At 55.3% G+C, this 18,706-nt stretch overlaps 9 protein-coding genes across 9 annotated transcripts; 4 read left to right on the top strand and 5 right to left on the bottom strand.

The window, feature by feature from the left end:
• The first annotated feature begins 24 nt into the window (after positions 1-24).
• On the top strand, positions 25-1,279 carry B0H18DRAFT_976863 (mitochondrial import inner membrane translocase subunit). Its single transcript, XM_048044200.1, has 5 exons — positions 25-228; positions 286-385; positions 446-632; positions 797-919; positions 976-1,279. The coding sequence occupies exons 1-5, from the start codon at positions 197-199 to the stop codon at positions 1,005-1,007; spliced, it is 474 nt and encodes a 157-aa protein (XP_047899325.1). The 5' UTR covers positions 25-196; the 3' UTR covers positions 1,008-1,279.
• A 296-nt stretch (positions 1,280-1,575) lies between these two features.
• B0H18DRAFT_1114405 (uncharacterized protein) lies at positions 1,576-2,548 on the bottom strand (the record flags this gene model as incomplete). The annotated part of the gene is made up of 5 exons (XM_048033111.1): positions 1,576-1,754; positions 1,809-1,873; positions 1,931-2,131; positions 2,190-2,422; positions 2,486-2,548. 5 exons carry the CDS (start codon positions 2,546-2,548, stop codon positions 1,576-1,578), a joined length of 741 nt encoding a protein of 246 aa, XP_047899324.1.
• Positions 2,549-3,491: 943 nt separating this feature from the next.
• Positions 3,492-5,705, top strand: B0H18DRAFT_1207244 (uncharacterized protein; the record flags this gene model as incomplete). Its single annotated transcript, XM_048036214.1, has 6 exons — positions 3,492-3,870; positions 3,923-4,064; positions 4,120-4,214; positions 4,283-4,959; positions 5,018-5,494; positions 5,550-5,705. The coding sequence occupies exons 1-6, from the start codon at positions 3,612-3,614 to the stop codon at positions 5,703-5,705; spliced, it is 1,806 nt and encodes a 601-aa protein (XP_047899323.1). The 5' UTR covers positions 3,492-3,611.
• A 141-nt stretch (positions 5,706-5,846) lies between these two features.
• On the bottom strand, positions 5,847-7,182 carry B0H18DRAFT_420511 (uncharacterized protein). The gene is made up of 6 exons (XM_048038019.1): positions 6,895-7,182; positions 6,662-6,816; positions 6,489-6,603; positions 6,404-6,433; positions 6,275-6,349; positions 5,847-6,231 (listed from the first exon to the last, which is right to left on the bottom strand). Exons 2-6 carry the CDS (start codon positions 6,787-6,789, stop codon positions 6,013-6,015), a joined length of 567 nt encoding a protein of 188 aa, XP_047899322.1. The 5' UTR covers positions 6,790-6,816; positions 6,895-7,182; the 3' UTR covers positions 5,847-6,012.
• A 117-nt stretch (positions 7,183-7,299) lies between these two features.
• On the top strand, positions 7,300-8,270 carry B0H18DRAFT_976849 (ribonuclease E inhibitor RraA/Dimethylmenaquinone methyltransferase; the record flags this gene model as incomplete). Its single annotated transcript, XM_048044199.1, has 5 exons — positions 7,300-7,521; positions 7,566-7,662; positions 7,770-8,014; positions 8,053-8,134; positions 8,156-8,270. The coding sequence occupies 5 exons, from the start codon at positions 7,300-7,302 to the stop codon at positions 8,212-8,214; spliced, it is 705 nt and encodes a 234-aa protein (XP_047899321.1). The 3' UTR covers positions 8,215-8,270.
• Positions 8,271-9,293: 1,023 nt separating this feature from the next.
• Positions 9,294-9,727, bottom strand: B0H18DRAFT_420494 (uncharacterized protein). The gene is made up of 2 exons (XM_048038018.1): positions 9,571-9,727; positions 9,294-9,505 (listed from the first exon to the last, which is right to left on the bottom strand). The coding sequence occupies exons 1-2, from the start codon at positions 9,591-9,593 to the stop codon at positions 9,325-9,327; spliced, it is 204 nt and encodes a 67-aa protein (XP_047899320.1). The 5' UTR covers positions 9,594-9,727; the 3' UTR covers positions 9,294-9,324.
• Positions 9,728-9,840: 113 nt separating this feature from the next.
• B0H18DRAFT_976845 (glutamate-cysteine ligase-domain-containing protein) lies at positions 9,841-12,845 on the bottom strand. The gene is made up of 17 exons (XM_048044198.1): positions 12,764-12,845; positions 12,648-12,729; positions 12,465-12,589; positions 12,294-12,412; positions 12,074-12,211; positions 11,858-11,967; positions 11,541-11,616; positions 11,502-11,520; positions 11,308-11,453; positions 11,189-11,244; positions 11,030-11,077; positions 10,881-11,000; positions 10,609-10,845; positions 10,533-10,576; positions 10,339-10,457; positions 10,169-10,277; positions 9,841-10,106 (listed from the first exon to the last, which is right to left on the bottom strand). Exons 1-17 carry the CDS (start codon positions 12,793-12,795, stop codon positions 10,049-10,051), a joined length of 1,638 nt encoding a protein of 545 aa, XP_047899319.1. The 5' UTR covers positions 12,796-12,845; the 3' UTR covers positions 9,841-10,048.
• A 153-nt stretch (positions 12,846-12,998) lies between these two features.
• B0H18DRAFT_976842 (APG6-domain-containing protein) lies at positions 12,999-15,445 on the bottom strand. Its single transcript, XM_048044197.1, has 9 exons — positions 15,265-15,445; positions 15,112-15,215; positions 14,725-15,062; positions 14,279-14,698; positions 14,021-14,228; positions 13,882-13,970; positions 13,615-13,827; positions 13,197-13,556; positions 12,999-13,139 (listed from the first exon to the last, which is right to left on the bottom strand). The coding sequence occupies exons 2-8, from the start codon at positions 15,148-15,150 to the stop codon at positions 13,418-13,420; spliced, it is 1,446 nt and encodes a 481-aa protein (XP_047899318.1). The 5' UTR covers positions 15,151-15,215; positions 15,265-15,445; the 3' UTR covers positions 12,999-13,139; positions 13,197-13,417.
• Positions 15,446-16,473: 1,028 nt separating this feature from the next.
• On the top strand, positions 16,474-18,435 carry B0H18DRAFT_1114401 (caspase domain-containing protein; the record flags this gene model as incomplete). The annotated part of the gene is made up of 1 exon (XM_048033110.1): positions 16,474-18,435. The coding sequence occupies one exon, from the start codon at positions 16,474-16,476 to the stop codon at positions 18,433-18,435; it is 1,962 nt and encodes a 653-aa protein (XP_047899317.1).
• Positions 18,436-18,706: the final 271 nt, after the last annotated feature.

Genomic DNA, 18,706 nt, shown 5'->3' with positions numbered 1-18,706 from the left:
TGCAGAGATGATAGTCGTGGTTGAGTTGAAGGCGGAGCGACGAGCCACCACCGCGTCTTAACCATCACATGCGACGCGTCCGCACGTGACACACCCGGTCTCTCCCCGGCCGTCCGAAATTTCTCAGCCACCGCACGCTTGATACAGCGCCCTCGTCACTGTCACTCCCAGCGACCGCACCCACAAAAAAGACGACATGGCCCACGCAGATCACACTCGGGACCCTTGGTGAGTACTCATTCTGTGCTCGTGTCCTAGCACACTGACTGGATTGCCACCTCATAGCCCATGGGTTATCCTCTCCGACTTCGGTAGTGCCTTTGCGATGGGTGCTGTCGGAGGCACTATCTGGCATGGGATCAAGGGTGCGCGGAACTCACCAAGGGTATGTCTCGTTATTTTTGCACCTGCCCCAGCCACTGAGACCTTTTCTTCATCTGCTTAGGGTGACCGTCTCGTCGGCGCGATGTCTGTCATCAAGGCGCGGGCCCCCGTAACAGGAGGCAACTTCGGTGTCTGGGGTGGCATGTTCTCGACATTCGATTGCGCTGTGAAGGGGTGGCGGCAAAAGGAGGACATGTGGAATGCAATCATCTCGGGTTTCCTGACGGGTGGATGTCTCGCGGCACGAAGTACGTACATCTTTCCGCATCTATCTGTTCGTGTTTGGGTCTCTCGATGGCCGCCCGACTACCTCGCGTATGCGAATTCTCAGTCACCGCAGCTCGCGGACGTCCCAAGCACATTCGACTGACTGGAATACCCAACTGTTTGCTCATCGTTATTGTCAACGCAGGTGGACCTCGCTCAGCATTGAGCTCAGCCATTGCCTGCGGTATCCTACTGAGTGTATTTGAGGGCGTGGGTGTCCTTGTATCTCGAGTATTCAACGAAGGCACAAGACCACAGCTTCCCCCACGTAAGTGCACTGATCATGGCTCAATGGTGCTCATTTCTAACGCAATCCCGTTTCAGTGCCGGATTCTATGCAAGCACAGCCGTCATGATTTTCTGGACTAGATGTACACTCTGTTTTCCTGACTTTGTCTGTTTCATCCTAATCGCTACTCATTTCATTGTATCATATCCTATGCATGCTCGTGCTCAGAGTGAGCGATCTTCGGATATGGTCGATGCTTGCTGGTACTCTTTTGTGGACGCAGAAGGGCCGTTCCGTCAGACGTTGGATACCGATGATGCGCAGGGCAGCCGTACAAGAGGATACCCAGAAGAACGAAATGCCAGGCTTGTGCATGTGGTGCCCGATTTCTTTGAGACTAATATTTGGGCGATGCGGAAAGTGACTGGATGTGAGGCTGTCGCCGCACCCCTCAAATACCTAATGGTCTTGGGCTCTGTTACGGACGAGCTCCAACTCAACCGCACGAAAGAATAACTGGGTCGCACTCACGAACACTCAATGTCAGCTCGGCTAACAGAACAACAAACTTGACGGCTGCAAGGGGTTCCCTGACAGGGCCATAATGTTGGCGAGATACTATTATTGCTCACATGCAAATTTAAAGTACCAGGACAACGACGAACAATGCGACGAGTTCCTACGTATCTACTTTATCACCAAGGGAGCACGTCCCCGGTGTGGCTGTACAGCTTGATCTTCTCCTCCAGCTTGGCCTCCTTGATGACCCTCAGGACGTCCTCTGCAGACTGCTGTACCGAGATGGGCTTCAAGTCGGGGTTGCGTTTCGCCCACCAGTCTTTGATAGTCACGCCCAAGTCGGTCTCCACCCATCCTGGCCGGTCCGAGTCAGCATCGTCTCCGTACTCACAGTGAAGGGCGCACTCACCAGGGTGAAGAGTGACCGTCGTGATCCCCTCCTGATACAGGACCGCGGCCCACTTGCGCGCGAGGCTACGTAGTGCCCGGTTTGTCAGGGAAGCGTATGCCGGCACGGTGCGGTTTACTCACATGTTCAGCCCGGCCTTCGTAATCCCGTAGGTAATCGCCAGAGTGGATAGGTTCGGTGCCAGCTCGAGCGAGCTGATGATGGTGCTGACAAGGACGACCTTCTTCACCGCGCTCTTGCGCACCAGCGGGAGGAATTGGCGAACGACCTCAATCGGCGCGACGGTGTTCACGCGCAGCTCCTCTTCGAAGACCCTCAGATCACTACAGGACACGAATATGAGCCGCGAAAATCGGTGACGGTCTATTGTGAACGCCGAACATGGTCTCGAAGCTTGCGCCTTCCTGAAAGCTCACGCCGGCATTGTTGATCAGGTGGTCTAGTCCATCGGGCAGGACTTTGGCTGCTCGTCGGCGGCCTTCGCGATGCTGGCGTAGTCGTAATATCGAGCTTGACGACGGCAAATGCGTCTTGGGGTACTCGTCCCAGCTTCTTGATGCTGTCAGCCTCCGGATTGCGCACGGCGGCGACCACGAAGTTCTCCGGTTCTTGAGCTGTGGGCAACAGTTAGCAACCACTCCCTTCGAACGCGTGCTTCATGATTATACAATACTCACAAGCTTCGTCACTATTCCAAGGCCAATGCCTCTGCTGGCTCCGGTGACGAGGTAAGAAGGCATGTTGCGAGATTTCGATTGTTGGTCTGTGAGCTGAGGTGTTCTGTGAGTACAGCTCGACCTCACCCACTGACTTTTCTTTATATAGTGGTGCTCCAGGTCGTTTCGTAAGCCCGAAGCCCATGCCGATGGCCGTCAATGTTATGAGAGGAGTGCAACAAGTTCTCGCATGCAGTCATTGTCCGACTCGCTCGGGAATTGGCCCGAAGTGCCGTGTGAGGGATTGGCATTGCCTCTCCCTAGTCCACGGAAGTTTGACGAACCGTCGAACACACCCGGGCCCTCCCTGGTCGCCTGTCAGTGAAGAATTTGCCCATACGTGGACCACACTGTTCAGCACTGCTCTTGGTCAGACTATTGATCGCAGATCCCGCAGCGGACCGCCAGACAGTTGCGCCATTGAATTCCTTATGCGAGGTCAGTAAGCAAACAGCCTGAACGATGGATAGGGCGTCCCTTGGCTCACTTTCTTGTTACTTCCAGTGACATTTGACCGACGCTTGCCCGAGTGTTGACGTAAGCTGAGGCGTGCTTACGTGCCGCAGGAGCGAAACAACGTCCACCTCTCCGACTACTAGAGGGTGTTCCTCTGGAACGTGGCATATAAAGGAGCTTTAATGAAGATATATAATGTCCCTCACCGACCTGAGTCCTGCCACAATTGCACAACTTGATCGTACTTGAGGTACAGAAGACAGACCCGGCCCGGACGGTCATTTACGCTATGTGTTTACCGCACGCCACCCTGTTGCGCAGGATCCGCGCGACCAATGTTCTGACATGTATGCAGTTTGTGTGGTTTCGTCTTGGGAGAGGACTCGGAAGGTAAGATGATCGACCGACATGAAAGATTTGATTTCGGAGATGCACGGAGAGCGCGCGAGGTGGCGGGCGACGTCAGACGCGTGCACGACGCGTCGCAGCGCGCTCAAGCAAGATGCCTCTTGTTCTCGATGCCGGCGGTCTCCAAGACCTGCAGCTCATGCTCCCTTCGCATAGCTCGCGCACACGTCTGTGACACCCTCCATACCCACCGGAGGCCCTCTAGTCATGGCAGCGTAAAGCGATGGACGGGCAGTCGAAGAGCCGCATCTTCCGCGACAGCCACAGCTCTCAAGCCGAAGCCTGCAGCAAACGACGCTGGACATCGGGTACTGACCGTCCTGCACAAGACAAGGTCCTTAATACCCCATATCTTACCCCAAGAGCACATACACCGTTGGAGACAAGCTCATTGGATTTCTGGGAGCGTACTTTAAGCAGGACGTACGACAACCTCTGTCCTACACCAGATGCCAAGCGGTCTGATGGGATCCGTATTGCTGGTGCGTCGAAGCTATCCTACGGCTATGCGCAGGAGGAACTGAAGGATCACAGTGTATGGATGCGACGAGCTTTCGGGTGCACGAGACTTGGTCGCAGCGTTGCTGGAAGAACCATTCGCATCCGAGGCGCAGAGAAAAGCAGTCCGCTCTCGATGGGAAGCACAAACCGGGTCGAAGGGTCCCATTATCATTGAGTACGCATCGACTTGTCTCCTAGACCTCGAGGCTGAGTCTCGTCCCTCGATATAGGAACGCGGCAAATGCGAATGGCGATTCTACCCTCCGCGTACAGTCTGCGTGGCTGCAACAGTTTGGTGCCCCTATAAAGGTCCTGGAGTTCGACGGTGCCTCGCTCAACTCATCGCACGCAAATCAACTTCTGAAGTTCTCACTGCCGATATCCCCGTAATAGTCTGCAATCCAGCATCCACTCCGGTCCATACAGTCCTATCGGGTTCGGAAACGGTGTTGCCCCTCACCCACCCCAACGCTGTCCTGGTACTAACCTCAACATCCGGCGACGAAAGGCTAGCTGAACGCTTGCGGGACTCCTTTGGACATGAACTGACCGTGCTCTTCGTGGACCCGGCCCGTGCATTGCAGGGCCTTCGGACGTTAAGCGCTTCACCATCCTCTTCCTCCGCCGTACAGAAGTACCAGGACGATTTCGCTGGGTCGAATGTTCCCCATCTCACCCAGGCGATCTTACAGACCATTCCTCAACTCGGGGCTCCTGCGAAGGTTCTCGAGGTGGTGCACGTAGAGACGGCCCGGGCTGTCGTCCAAGACGTGCTTTCTGCTTGCGACTCGGAGCTGGGGCGTGCCCAGGGTGAGGTCAACGTGGTATGCGACGGCATCAGCTCGTTACGAGCTCAGATGGAGGAGGTCAGGGTGCGCATACCAAGAGAGGTTCTTGGAGGCGACGAGGACGGGAACGAGGTCCAACGTGCGGTGGATCAGTCTAGAAAAGACACCAAGGTGGTCCTTGAAAGACTGACGTGGTGGAAGTTGCTGTGGAAGGTCGACGATGTAGGAGACATCGTCATGGATGCTGTCAACCGAGCATGGCGCAGGGACCTAGAGTACAGGGTATGCATGCTCATCGTCGTCGCTCACTTCGCACAGTGACTAAAATATCCTTTACTAGCTCGTCTTCCATGCAGGTCGACTCGCCTTCCTCCAACGCTCGTTCGTCGACTCCGCTACCTCTTTCACTGCATCCTTCAAACCCTCTTCCGCCTTCCACTCCCCCGTCCTCCAGAACCAACTCTCACAGATCTCCTCCTCCCCGACCTTCCCCATGGATTCCACCGCCTTCCTCCTGCCGCTCTACACCCGACGTCAGCAGCTCCGCTTCCCCACGGCCCGCCTACAGACAACCGCACAGCGCGTCCTGATCGGTATGAGCAGCAGCGTCTTGGGGGGCGCAGGCGTCGCGTGGGCGGGATGGGCGGGGCAGTTGGGCATCATAGATATGGCGATGCAGACGGAGACCGTGATCGGGATGGGCATGCTCGGTGCGGCGGCTGGCGTCCGGTGGGCTGTGGGCCGCTTCGAGCGGGCGAAGAGCAAGTGGTTGAAGGACTACGATAGAGTGGGTGAAGGGCTGGAGAGGGACTTGAGGGTGTGTGATTTTGCGCTGCGTATTGTTGCCTTGACGTGCTCACGTTCTCTCGCAGGCGACGCTGGAACGGACGGTCAACGACGGGTGCTCGTCGTTTCAGAGAAGGCTTGCGATGGATGGGCAAGCTGTGTCGAAGCGCAAAGAGGAGATCGAGGAGCTGAAGGAGGAAGTGGGGGTCCTTGAGGATGAACTGAGTCGGACACACCAATAAAACCGGCGCCGGCGCACCGGTACTGCTACTTACTTAACGTACTACACCATTCCTTCTGGGTAGTCAATGCTGAAGGGCTTCACCGTCCCCGCGGCGACGTGTAGCGTCTCACGTTCACGAAACGCTAGGTTATATCCTCAGGCACTGCATTAAGTTACGATAAGCTACAACAGTCTTGTACAACGAATGTCTATCCGTAGGGATGTACACCAAGTCCGCACTGGCAGCCTTCGATCATGCTCCGAGTCCGTGACACGATTTTGGCGCCGCACCGGGAGTAGACGGCTTGGGGGTTTGTGGGTCTTCGTCATCCGTGTCGTCGCGCCGAGGTTGAAGAGTTCTTCGCCCTCGTCCCAGACGTTGTCCAGACGGACCTTACCCACGTCAGCCTTGGCTGTGCCGCCAGGTTTGACCGAGTTGCGTGAGGAGCCCGCCGTAGTGGCTGGGAGCAGGGGCGTTCGTCGATTTCAATGTCGTCTTCTTCCTCATCCGCGTCGAATTGGAGGGGTTGGTAAAGGCGGGATATCTGAATGGTTGTAGCAACGGTCTCGCAAGGAAAGTCAGCGTACCTCGCGTCTGTTACGGTAATAGCGCTCCAGGTGATATGCGATGTACAGTCCAAGGCTGGACCCAAGGAGGTTTGCCTGGGGATCACTCTTAGGGAACCATGCAAGGTAGTAGGCGAATGTTAAACTCACTGCAACGTCGCCAATTTGGAATTGTTTGTACTGGAGCGTAGATGGTGTCTGTTATAGCTGTACATCGTGAATAGACCGAGACAACACGTACTGGGAGTAATGACTGCACAAATTCACTGACGATCCCACCGAGGAAGAAACAGGTAATTCCAGTGAATATCAGCGGCGCACTCCGCCAAAACCAGACACGACGTGCGTCTCTGCGTAGCAATGTCATTACATGGTGTTCGTAAGAGTGAAGTAGGGCTGACAACATACTCCTCGACGTCAAAGATGAAGTAGAAGACACCCGTCGCCAAGCTCAGGCAGAAGAAATGAAGAAGCTTGTCGTTGATCGGCAGTCCATGTGCGGCGTTTGTGAAGCCGAGAAATGCGAGAATGAGCATTATGATCGCGGTAAAGACGAGGAACCACTGGATGCGCCGTGTGAGAGCGGGACAATAGAGGCTAATGGAAGGCATACCGGCCGCAGTCGTATAGGCATGTCGTACCTAGGTATCACAACCCGATGCGAGCGCATAATGCTTTGTTCGCCTTGCGAACATATTTGCTCGATGCTCGCCATGCTTTTGTCCAGGGCGTGTCGGGAGAATCTGAACCAAGAGTGACCGGCATTCAAGCGGGTGAAATGGTGCTGTTTTGGTGCCGTTGTCGTCGGTGGTGTCCCGGAAGCGGGGGTTGTGCGGAAAGGCGGTGAATTCGCTGGCAAGCCGACGCTGGTCCGCTCGGCGGTCTGGGGCAAGGCTGAGGTCACTGCACAGTCGCTGGCCCGGGAAGCCCGTCGGCGCTCGGAGCATTCAACTTCAAGCAGTATAAGCAATAATGACTGTGGGAACTCTTTGTTCAGAGTCTATTGTGCAATACTTATCGCTTCAGTAATGGCTTTAGACGCTACAATGCTCGTCAGTTTGTTGCTGCGACGACCATCGCCGTTCAATGTCCACCGCCCCTTGCATATAAAGCACAGCTTATCTCTGACAACGACAACGAGAAGACGCACCATGTCGACTCCGAGCTTGGCAGACTTCTCGACTTGCGAACTGTCTGACGCGCTCATCAAAATCGGCCTACCCCACGGGGACACATACCTGATGTCCACATGCATTCACCGCACTCTGGTGCCTCGGACATGCGCATCTGTGGACCAGCGTACACCGTACAGATGGTTCCGGCGCCCGACAAGACCAGCCCCCGACCTGCTGCACACTTCGTCGATACCGCTACTCAAGGCTCCGTGATTGTCATCGACGCACCACCTCGTTCAGTGGTTTCACTCACTCGTCGTGTTGCAATGTGCTTACAAGACATCTATGTTGGCTGTACCATGCGCGCCGATGCTTTGAACCGTCATACCGTCGCTGTTCAGATACCAAGAATGCAGTATGGGGAGGACTCATGACGGCCGGTGCACAAGCGCGTGGTGCCATTGGCGTGGTCATCTCAGGCCGGTGCAGGGATCTCGCCGAGCATCGTAGTGCTGGCTTTCCCGTCTTCGCCAGAGGCCATTCCACTCTCGGACAGTCGCCCTTCACGCGTCCGTCTGCGGTGAACGTCCCTCTCACCATTCAGCCTCAGTTCTCTTCGGAGGCGTTCAGTGGCACGTTCGAAGCGGTACACGTCGAACCGGGAGACTACGTGGTGCAGATGAGGATGGCGTCGTGTGCGTGCCCGTTGGGCTCATCGACAAAGTGGTGGAACTGGCAGCCAAGGGTAGGGAGGTTGATGCTCGGTGTATGACCGATATCGTAGCAGGTCCGGGGTCCAGGATGCATTCAGAAGCACAGGGAAGTTGTGAGTCTGATTTCATGTAGAATATATACACAGGCTATGCTGGACACCTCCGCGAATCAACGATTAGACCATTCATGAAGATGGAGCAGCACAATAAATGTGGCACCGAACAAGATGCACGGCCATGCATTCATTGGCTCAGGCTGAGTGAGGGCAGCCGTCTACCTACGAAGGTGCCTGCACAAAGTCATGAGCAGATACCACTGCAGGACCATGCACCTAAGTATGACGGTGCTTACGCTCAGCTTTGATGCTACCATGGACGCGAAAGCGTTCCCGCTCGTTCCAACAACCCTCACTGCCCGCAACTCTTTCCATCCAATGTGCCTTCGCCCTCTTGATGGTATAGACATCCGTGAACGTCGACTTCTCGCGCAGAAGCTTAGCATTCGCGGCTCGAGCAATGTCCTTCCAATGTTCGCGGTCTGGTTCCCCGTACTCGCCCAGATGCATGATGAACCTCCGTAGCTTTGGAAAGGCCACATCTACCCGTCAAACGACGCACGACGTATGGGCTGCCCGATTTTCACAATCAACACTAGTAGTAGCTGGTCATGGGCTTGGATCGTATCGATATTACTCAGGCGCAAGTGGGTCAATGCTGGTGCTTGCCCCAGGAATGCTGGCAGGTATCTGAAGCACCCGATCGAGGTGCAGGCGCCGCAGGGATGGCAGGGACCTCGATTTCTCCCGTTCAGGCCGGTGCGGGTTACTCGGATGAACAAAGATCCCGATGAGAGTAAGTTCCTCCAGATTGGGGAAATCGGACAGAGTGAGGAGGAGGGGCCATTATGCCCGACATCGATCGTAAGCGTCACCAGTTGGTGGGCCGTCACGCGCAGAATCGCGACAGCGCTACCCAGAATCCCTCCAGGCGGGTCCCGCGATATCCGAGTCTGGCTCGCCAAACCATCCTGCGTCGGAGAGAAGGCTCTGGCCTCGGGCTCGACGCTGGGGCGGAAGCGGTTATATACGAAGCTCTCGTACAGTTCCACCCAACCCAGAGGGAAGTCGGCTGTTCGACGTGGTGAGAGAGCACCGGGTCTGGATTGTACGGCTCCGCGATGACAGGTGCTGGAAGGCGCTGCGCTCGATGGGAGGCACGATCTCGAGGAGATCCGCGAGCCTCCTCAGTCGGTAGCCTCCCTGATCGCTACGCTCTGCAGGCGACAGAGTCTGCTTGCATTCCGGAAGTAACGCGAGACTTTGCTGAGCGACAGGCCGGTGTACCCGTCGTCAGTGCAGGCGAAGGAACAGATACGTTCCCATATCTCAAGCGGGATGTTTTCGATTCGGAAGCGCGTTCGTTTACTGAGTTTGTACAAGGAACAGTGTCAGCTATCACTGATTTAACTCTTGCGAACCACTGGGCCTACCGTCGAAGGTATACTGGAAACATCGCTACAACCAATTGAACCACACGTACGTCACATACCAGGCGAAGAACAGCGACGCGGCGTCCGCACAACGGAAGTTATCAGTGATCGACTCAGTCATCAATAAACGCGGAACCTACATAGTCTGGGACACGTGCACCAACCTGAGAGTAACCGCGGGGCTGTGTAAGTACTTGCGTGATACTGTCGAAGTAAGTAGCGCCTGAGGGATTGGTACTGGGAAGAACATGATGTCCACATGCGCATAGTGCCGATAGTTCAATTTTTCAAGTTCAGACTGCGAGCGCACCGGTACGGTCACGACACATCATAAGACTGTAGTCCCATTTCATCATGACCACTATGCAAAACATTACGACAGACAAAGATACAAACAAAGCTACAATGTTCAACACTTCTAGGCCATCAATACCCTCGATGTATGGGATACGGTGTATTGCTCGTTCCGTTCCCGCCCTCACCTCTTGGCGTGGCTGTGAGGCAGGAAGTCGGGGGTGTCTCTGACACCTCGTTCTCTGGATGCATCGTATACATTATTTAGTGTGAGCCATATCGAGACGAGCCCAGCAAAACTCACATCTCGTCAACTGCGACAAACAGGTCGTAATTGATCTCCTGGCTGACGACCGAGTCAAACTTGTACGCTGGGTGTGAGCGGACGAATTCTCGGAGCCAGGTCGCGGCGTCTTCAGTGTTCCTGTCGCAATTGTCAACGCAGGTGGTCGGCGCTATGCTATGGGCACACACCATCTGTCCTCCGTTTGACTAAGTCAAGGTAGCGCTCCAACTTCACGCGCTCTTCCTCCTCGATGTCTAGCGTTCTAGGTACGCATAGACTAGCCCAAAGAGCCTGGGAACGCATCGCACTACATGCCCACAGTCAATGTCTGTCGCCAAGGCATTGACTGCGGAAGTCACCCACGATGCTCACCTTCCCGAACATGATCTCCTGTAGCGACATCTCCTCATATTCATCCTCCACCGGCTTCGCGTGCGTGCCATTCGCAGGACGCGTACTGACGGCCAGCAGTTCCTCAGCTTCTTCTCCTTCCTGGGAGTCCCGTCGACGGGCGAGCTCACAGGCGAACTCGCGCCTGAGCTAGAACACGACGAGCACCGGCTCTCAGGTCTCGAAGGACACCCGGCGGGAACACGTCCTTGCGGAAGTAAAACTTCTCCGTGTGCACGGCTCGCGCTTCTGCGCACGCGCCATGTTCTCGTCGACCTTTCGCACAATGCCAGATTAGAGTTGACCTATGGGAGACGCCGCGTTTGTAAGAGGAACATACCCTGGAGATGGGAAGATAGAGGTTGAGGTTGAAGGCGAGAATCGCGCGCGAGAGGAGAACGACGAAGATCGAAAAGGCAGCGTTCTCGAAGTCCGTCATTTGAACCTCCATTGAACGGAACTCCACCGCCAGCCGATGGGCGAATTGACCGGTGGAGGCTTGAAACGGACAGTTTGCCAGTTCGTCGACTGAATATTCTGATGGCGTAGACCACGATCAATATCCACTTTCCAATGTGGCCGTCAACGTCGTACCTCGAAGTGATCGTTATGTTCGATCATCCTGGTCAACTGTCTCGGAGAGATGACGATGGGGTCGCGAATGAATAGGTGGGAAATATGTCTCGCGAGAATATTGTCGATACCTTCAGTATCGATCGTCGCGTGTCAGCTCTTCTCACACACTATAGCGAAGCGAGGATACCTACCGTGCTTCTGCAGGCGGTCAAAGATTGCTTGGTCATACGGGGCATCAATGTCGTCGTATTCCGGTCTGTGCATCCAATCATCGGAGATGTACAAGCTCACGCTGCTGTAGCGTGACTTGGGGATTCGGTAGCGGTTCTTTGAGAGGCTTCGGAGCCGTTAGACCGGCGGACTTGCCGATGTCACAGAGTAGTACTTCAGCCCACGCTCTTCTTCTGTGCGATCATCGACACACGCCGAATGACGTCCCAACGGCAGTCGACGTCCGCTATGTAACCCCGAAAGAGAGGGCTCGCCGCTGTCAATGCCAACTAGTGACAAGATTGGTCCAGAAATCACAAGCGGTAGAGTGACCTACATGAGCGGTGCGATAGGCACAGCGCATCGTAGAGTCGCCTTGCCTCGTTGACATTGCAGGACTGGAACGTGATCTGCAAGCAGCAACATCCCATGCCGAAGCCCATAGCATCCATGTTAAATGTGATCATTCAGCGCGCTCCCGCTTCGCCTCTGGACATAGCTTCTCTCGTTAAATTTTCAGGAAGAGTGGACGGCCGTCGTACCAGGGTCCTCCGGATATAAGTTCCGCTGCCATGGAATAGTTGGGTCGACAAATGGGCGCGGAGTACGCGAGTCGATATAGAGCGGGAGATTTATGCAACCTTCGAGCCGCGCCGCCGCGAATATTAGCCGTCAGTGTCCTGCAGGATGGGAGAACGCTCAACGCAAGAAAGCAGTGTCAAGCACGAGACACTACCAACGGGAAACGTGCATGAGGATTTGTGATTTCCTCTGGAAGGAAGAGACTGTGGCTGGATTCCGCATCCGCAGGATCAAAATAAGGGTCTGTGAATACTCCGGGCACACCCAGACGTGGGAAGGACGTCAGGGTGTAGGGATCTCGTCCTGTTTGAGGTACCTGCGCGCCAGCTGCCGACTGGAGGCGACGATGAGGAACGAATCCTCAACCTATGGATTCTGGACGTACCGCCATCGCATGTCATCTTCGACAGATAGGATGTCCGACAGAGATCCCGTGTAGGGAGATCCCGGGTGGATTCGAGCATGAAGCGGCCATACTCCGGGTGGAAGGTTGGCACGGAGGCACTACGTTTCCAAACTTTATACGCATGGACGGAGGGAGCGGGTCAGCACTCACGACTCTCCACGAGCAGATGCGATGTCGTTGGTGATTGTAGCAAGCTTTGCAAGGATCTCAGTCTGCCGCAAGGAGAGCTTCGCGTTCTTTCCTTCGTTATCGAAAGAAACCACCAAATACTCGATCTGCACGCAGTAAAATAATCACCGCCGCGTCCGGATGTCGCAGACGTCGGCGACTCACTTCGTCTCCCCACAACAGCTCGTCCCCGCATCTGTCCTTCAGACGGTCCCAGATATTCAGGAATTGTGTGATCCCGTGGGTCCTAACGTGATCGGCGTAGGGTTGGCGTCATGCACGAAAGAGGAGTGCCGAGGGAGAGGAGACCCATTAATATTGCGGACAAAAAGAGAGAGGGCTAGCAAGGACGGGCGGCCAACGAGAGAATGTGCGTTATGGTGTAGAGCCCAGTTATACTCCAGGAGACCCCAGGCGCATGATGACAAAGGCCACCGGATGCGTTAGCATGGGCAATTTCCTCTCGATCGGATACCGGAGCACCGGACGCGCGCGCTCCTTGCATCACCCTTCCCACCTCGGTCATGTCTCTGTGTAAGTCTCATCCGGTCATCGACCACAGGCGCGAGCAGCCAGCGGAGGCCCTGCAGCGTCGCGGAGCAGGGCAGAGAAGAATCTACGGGTCGATCATGTTGCAGATTGGCTACGAGATGCGTGAGGTACGCGTGCCCGCGGCATTCTCGGTATTTAGTGAACCACGTCCTTATTACATACAGTTCCACTATCGAGCCGCGATCTCGTATACAGACTACCATCTAATGCGACTTCGACGAGCCGGATAGTACAAGGGACATCCAGTGTGGATGGCCGGTATCTCGCCATCGGCACCGCAGGGCACATGAGCATAGACGTTCTGACGTCGTGGGTCGCGAAGATGCTGAGCGATTAGCCGAAACGGCCAGCGATTCGTGAGGACAGGGCAGTCGACAAGCCATTCAACCGTTGCTGCCATTCGTTGTCCATTTCAGCAATATCTTCAAGGCCAGCAGAACATGGCGCAGTGCACGTGTCCATGCCTCTTCCTGACTGAACTGCAGCTTGACAGAAGCTTCTCCGATCTTGTCTTTCACGATCCTGATTGCAGATATTACACGGTGAGTACCCGGATGACGCTTTGCGTCGCAACACGTACTGATGAGGAAACTCGACCTGTTGATCCTGCGACTTGACATAGTCAATCAATTGCTTTAGACAGTCCAGGAAAGCGACCATCGCAAAGTCAAACCGGCGGTTGTGCAGCAGACGACCAAGATGCAGGTCACCAGACCCATACAACTCGTAGACGGCTTTGTCTCCTGTTGTCCTTTCTATCCGAGAGAACGATCCCATAGGTACCAGGCGGTAGCTATACAGATGACGTTCGTCAATCACTACGGCAAACAAGATCATGATCACTCACTTCTCGAACGTGAAGTCGAGCTTCCGAGCAATCGTATAGAGCAAGAGCAATGTCTGCCCCCATGCAGCATTGATTTCCGCCCACTCGACCTGATCAAATGTTTAGCCCCAGGACGCACAAAGTAATGGCAGAAGCTTACAGGGACACCCGGTACCCTACCGAGCCGCAGACCATTGATCGTACCAAAGACACCCTCATGGCCTATGCAGAACGCATCATTGTAGACATTCGTGCGTTCGAGCTTCTCCAGCGTCGCAGAATCAGCTGCATATGCTGCACGGAGCGCTGCGAGCTGCGATGCTTGCTCTGCGGATTTCAGGAGATGTGCGTTGTGCACACGCCAGAACCTGCATTCTGGCATCAGGCAGGAGATCACCGTGAGTGGTTGAAAGCTTACTCTGCCTCCTCTTCTTCCAAAGCCTTCTCTTCCAGCTCAAGCGCCCTGAGTTCCACAGCCAGCTGATCGCGTTCTCGTTCGGCCTCCCGCATCTTCTCAATGGCAAGTTTCTCCTCTTCCTTCAGCTTTTCGATCTTCACATCCGCTTCCTCCTTGCTCATACCATCGCCTTCACGATCCCTCTCCCTCCTCACATCTTTCTCGAATGCTATGTAGCCATCTCGTTCCTTCTTGGTCTCCTCGAGCTGACGCGTGAGCGTAGTAAGCAGGATGTTCGTGCACTCCGCGCACAGAGGATGATCTAGGTCCGTCCTGCTCGACAGGAGATTGAACAGCCGGAGCGTGGACCGCAGGTGGTGTGAAAGCGGCGAGGGATTCGGATGGTGGACTTCTTCAGGTACAGGCTCATTTGCGGCGGTGCTGGGGGAGGCTGGGTGGTCCTCGACCGCGGATAGGACAGTCTCTTCGCGGACGATGGGGCGGTCGTGGGAAGGGGCGAGGGGATATTGCGAACGACGCTGTCTTGCAGTAGCACAAAGGACTCATTGGGGTGCGGCGGTGCGCGTGGCGGCTGCCGTTTCTGCGCGCGAGGTGACGGGGAGGAGGGGGATGCGGGACGGCTCTGCGCTGCACGCTGCCATGCTGCTTTGACGGATGCAGGCGCAGGGAGTTGCGCGAGCTTCTCGGAATCTGCTGTCTGGCGGCTGTATGATGGTGGGCTGGGGGATGACGCGACCACCATGTCATAGGCGGAAGGCGTGAGGTTGACCAGCGATTCATCAAGCTAAAGATGGTGGGTGATGCGGGTCGCCTTGTCCGAAAGGGACGCTCACCTGAAGAGGCTGCTTGCATTGTTGACACACGAAGTTCATGATGTACTCGATGCAATGAGGGACGTAAAGCGGATATATCTCGCTCCTATCCTGTCAGTCAAATTCTGTGATTATCGTCAATGAGGAAAGGCACAGAAGAGACAAGTGACGCACGGTAAGGTGCTACGGCTCGGGGGGACCGCGCAGTACGATCGTATGGTTGTCGACACCCGCCGCTTTGAAGCGTTAAGTCAGTCAATCCGACTATCGTGTCGAAGTGTATTGTTACGCCGCAAGCCGTCTGCACAGCTTCAGGAGAAGATGCCGCCAGAGTAAGTATCGAGAAGTCCAAGACTCAGCGAGAGGTTGGGATCCGCGTCGTCGATCGCGCCGCGCAATGCGTCCATCACGTGAGTCTAGTACTTAACGGGTTTGCCTGATTAGGAAGGCACTGTAGAAACGGTTGGTGATCATGTCTCTCTTATCCCCATGCAGCGACCACGGCTGAGTGTTGCCTCACTTCTTGACGCGTCGCATATCAATTTTTGTGCTCTGGAACTCAGATGTCTTGTGTAGATGACGAGAGATTGAGTGAGTCCAGTGCATTTCAATTCTCATACCATCCACCCTCCATGGCTACTAGAGCTGAGTCCTAGTAGACGACCGTTTCGTGACAGAGACATCGCATAAGTAGGTGTTTCAAACCTGTCAAAAGGGTCAAATCTGCAATGCCTGCTGAGCGCTGAAGCCTGAGGAACTATCCCGATCTTACATGAGCAGTCTAGCACTCACAGAACGGAATGCCCTTGACCACTCCGTCCGATCCAGAGGGAACAATTGTACTATTACAGGCGTGCTCCTCGTGCATAACGCGTGCGATTGTGGTTCAAGTCCGTTCCGTGGCTATGCGCCCCCCTTCCTCGGTGCGTCACTCTGTAAGCAACCCCGAGTAGCCATTCTGAGCGCTCCGCTGATCTTGCTATTAGTGACTCTTTCGAGATATATTTCGGACAAACTCAGCATCATATCCACTTCAAGGAAGCCCCCGAACGTCGCACAAGATCTTGCTCTCATTGACATTTGTGGCGATATTATTCCATCGAGGCCCATAGAGCCTGTCGATGTCTTCTCAGTGATGGATGCGCGGTCCTTGTGATACTGAACGTGCGCCAGTGAAGTATCCTCATGGATCGCGTCAGACAGAAATGAAACATGCATGACGGTGTGTCCCTTCTGCGCTCATACGCATCCCCAGGCATCCCGAGCCATATAAGCGGTCGTGTGCTCCCCGGAAGCGAGCCAACACGGTCGACAAGCGCTTCTGAAGGTGAATAGCTTCGCTCACTTTCCCTGCCACTCTCTAACGCACAGACAAGTAACTAGATGGCGACGCGGGTCTTCGCTCTCATTATTGGTGTGGACAAGTATAAGTCAGGGCGTATCTGGAACCTCGAGTCCTGCGTCGACGACGCGAAGAACATCAAGCGCTGGCTTACCCATGACCTCCACGTACCACGGGACCAGATCTGTCTGCTCCTCGACTCCGATGCTACGAAGCGCAGGATCGAGGACAAGTTTATGAGTCACCTCATCAATAACGCAGCTATCGAGCACGGCGATGCTATCCTCATCTACTTCGCAGGTCATGGCAGCCGGGTGCACTCCCCCGCTGGCTGGTACCAGCACGGCCTCGGCGAGGTGGAGGTCCTGTGTCCTTACGACCACGACACGCGCGCAGCGGAGGGACGCGTTGCGGGGATATCAGATCGCTCGCTGCACGCGATGATCGACGACCTCTCTCGCACCAAGGGCGACAATATTACGCTCATGCTCGATACCTGCTTTTCGCCTCTTCGGTCTCATGAAGGAGCGGGCCAACGACATGTTCGCTACACCACTACTGTCAAGGCGCCTCCTGGCGATCTCCTCACTGGGCTTTGGCGCAGCGCCACCATACAGCCAGGCCAGAAGAACGCTAGTCGTGGCTTCACTGGTTCCAGTCACGCTAGCCACGTCGTCTTGGCGGCATGTGGCTCTGGATGGTTCGCATGTGAAGGCAAGTCTGGGGGCAACTTCACCAATGCCTTCATGACTCTGAAGGAGCGTGTCGCCCTGCACAAGCTCACTTATGACGATTTGACCACCGAGATCTCGACTCTCATGGACGGTCACCAGGACGCAGTCTCGCTGGGCAGACACACCGATCGCATCCTCTTTGACGGCATCCCCTTCGTGGCCGATGCGCGTTACGTCTCCGTCGACGTCTATGACGACGAGAAGGTGCGGGTCGAGGCTGGCGCCATCCACGGGATCATGGAGGGAACCGAGTTTACCATCCATCACCATAACCACCGTGGCTCCCTGAACCCGTCCGTCGCGCTATACTCCGCCATCGAAGTCTATCCCACCTGGTGTCTCGCGCGATGCAAATCGTCTGCCAAGTCAGCGGTGCGCCACGGTTGGGCTCGTATCACGCGCTGGAACAACCGCACACCCTTCCGCGTCCATATCCGCAAATCCCTCTTCTCCCTTTGCCGCCGCTTCCGTCTACGAAAACAGATCCCATCGGATGCGGAACAAGCCGCGACTAGGGCAGGCCTGAGCATGTTGCGCGTCAAGAGTGCCACGCAGGCGGACATATCTGTCCAGCTTCGCAAGAGAGACCTGGTGGTGGAGAGACACGATCCTGTCATCGCCTCGAACGCTCGTCGCATCATCCGACTTCCGAGTCGACGAACCAGTGGCGACGTCAGGATTGTGGATGACGCCGCGCGTTTCCACTTGCATCTTCACCGCAAGAATCCAGAGAACCCGCTGCTTGGTCTCGTGAACATGGAGCTGTACCGACTGGACACGTCCTCTTGGGATCGCATCAGCGGCAACTTGCTCGTCAACGGCAAGGCGGAGATCGTGGACGACGAGAAGACCTCGATCTACGCCGTCGTCGTACACAACTACTCCGACTACGACCTCTGGCCCTACCTCGCCTACATGGATGCCAGTGGCTATGGCATCAACATGGTCTACCATCCTAATCCATCCATCTCGAAAGTCCCTCCCCTTCGTAAACACTCGCACATGGTCATCGGCTCTGGGACGACAGAGTCCGAGGCTCTCTCGTTTTCCCTTGCAGGTGGGGCGGACGTTGGAGCAGGCTTCCTAAAGTTGTTCGTGTCTACCACGTTCACGCCCATGAGGTTCATCGAGCAAGGTTCGCTCGCTACTACGGCCTCCACCACGCCACGCAATGATGGCCATCCGCTCCATGACGCAGGCACAAAAGAAGTTTGGGATTCCATTGTCGCGTGTGTCACTGTCGTCCGGAAGGTCGACAAGGATGTTTGACTCGATCAAAGGGGGTGTAACCTTGCATCTTACGTCGCGAAGCAGGCTTCCCGCAGTGTTGAATTAAACGCAGAGATCTCGCTCTATATTCGTTGGCCCATAGGCCGCTGTATCCTTATACCGCTACGTATATCTATGAATGTATTTATAGGTTGTATCTTGTACATGGCTGGGAGTGCATAGAGACAAGTTGAAATCAAGTGCCAGTGGCTCAAGCCAGCGCAGGTAAGTAACCTGCTTACCTTATATGGCAGATCGACTGCCTACTTTG

Source organism: Fomitopsis serialis (genome assembly GCF_022376445.1).
Source record: "Fomitopsis serialis strain Sig1Antser10 chromosome Unknown B0H18scaffold_4, whole genome shotgun sequence".
NCBI classification, from domain to species: Eukaryota; Fungi; Basidiomycota; class Agaricomycetes; order Polyporales; family Fomitopsidaceae; genus Fomitopsis; species Fomitopsis serialis.
This window is presented reverse-complemented; position numbering and strand designations above follow the sequence as displayed.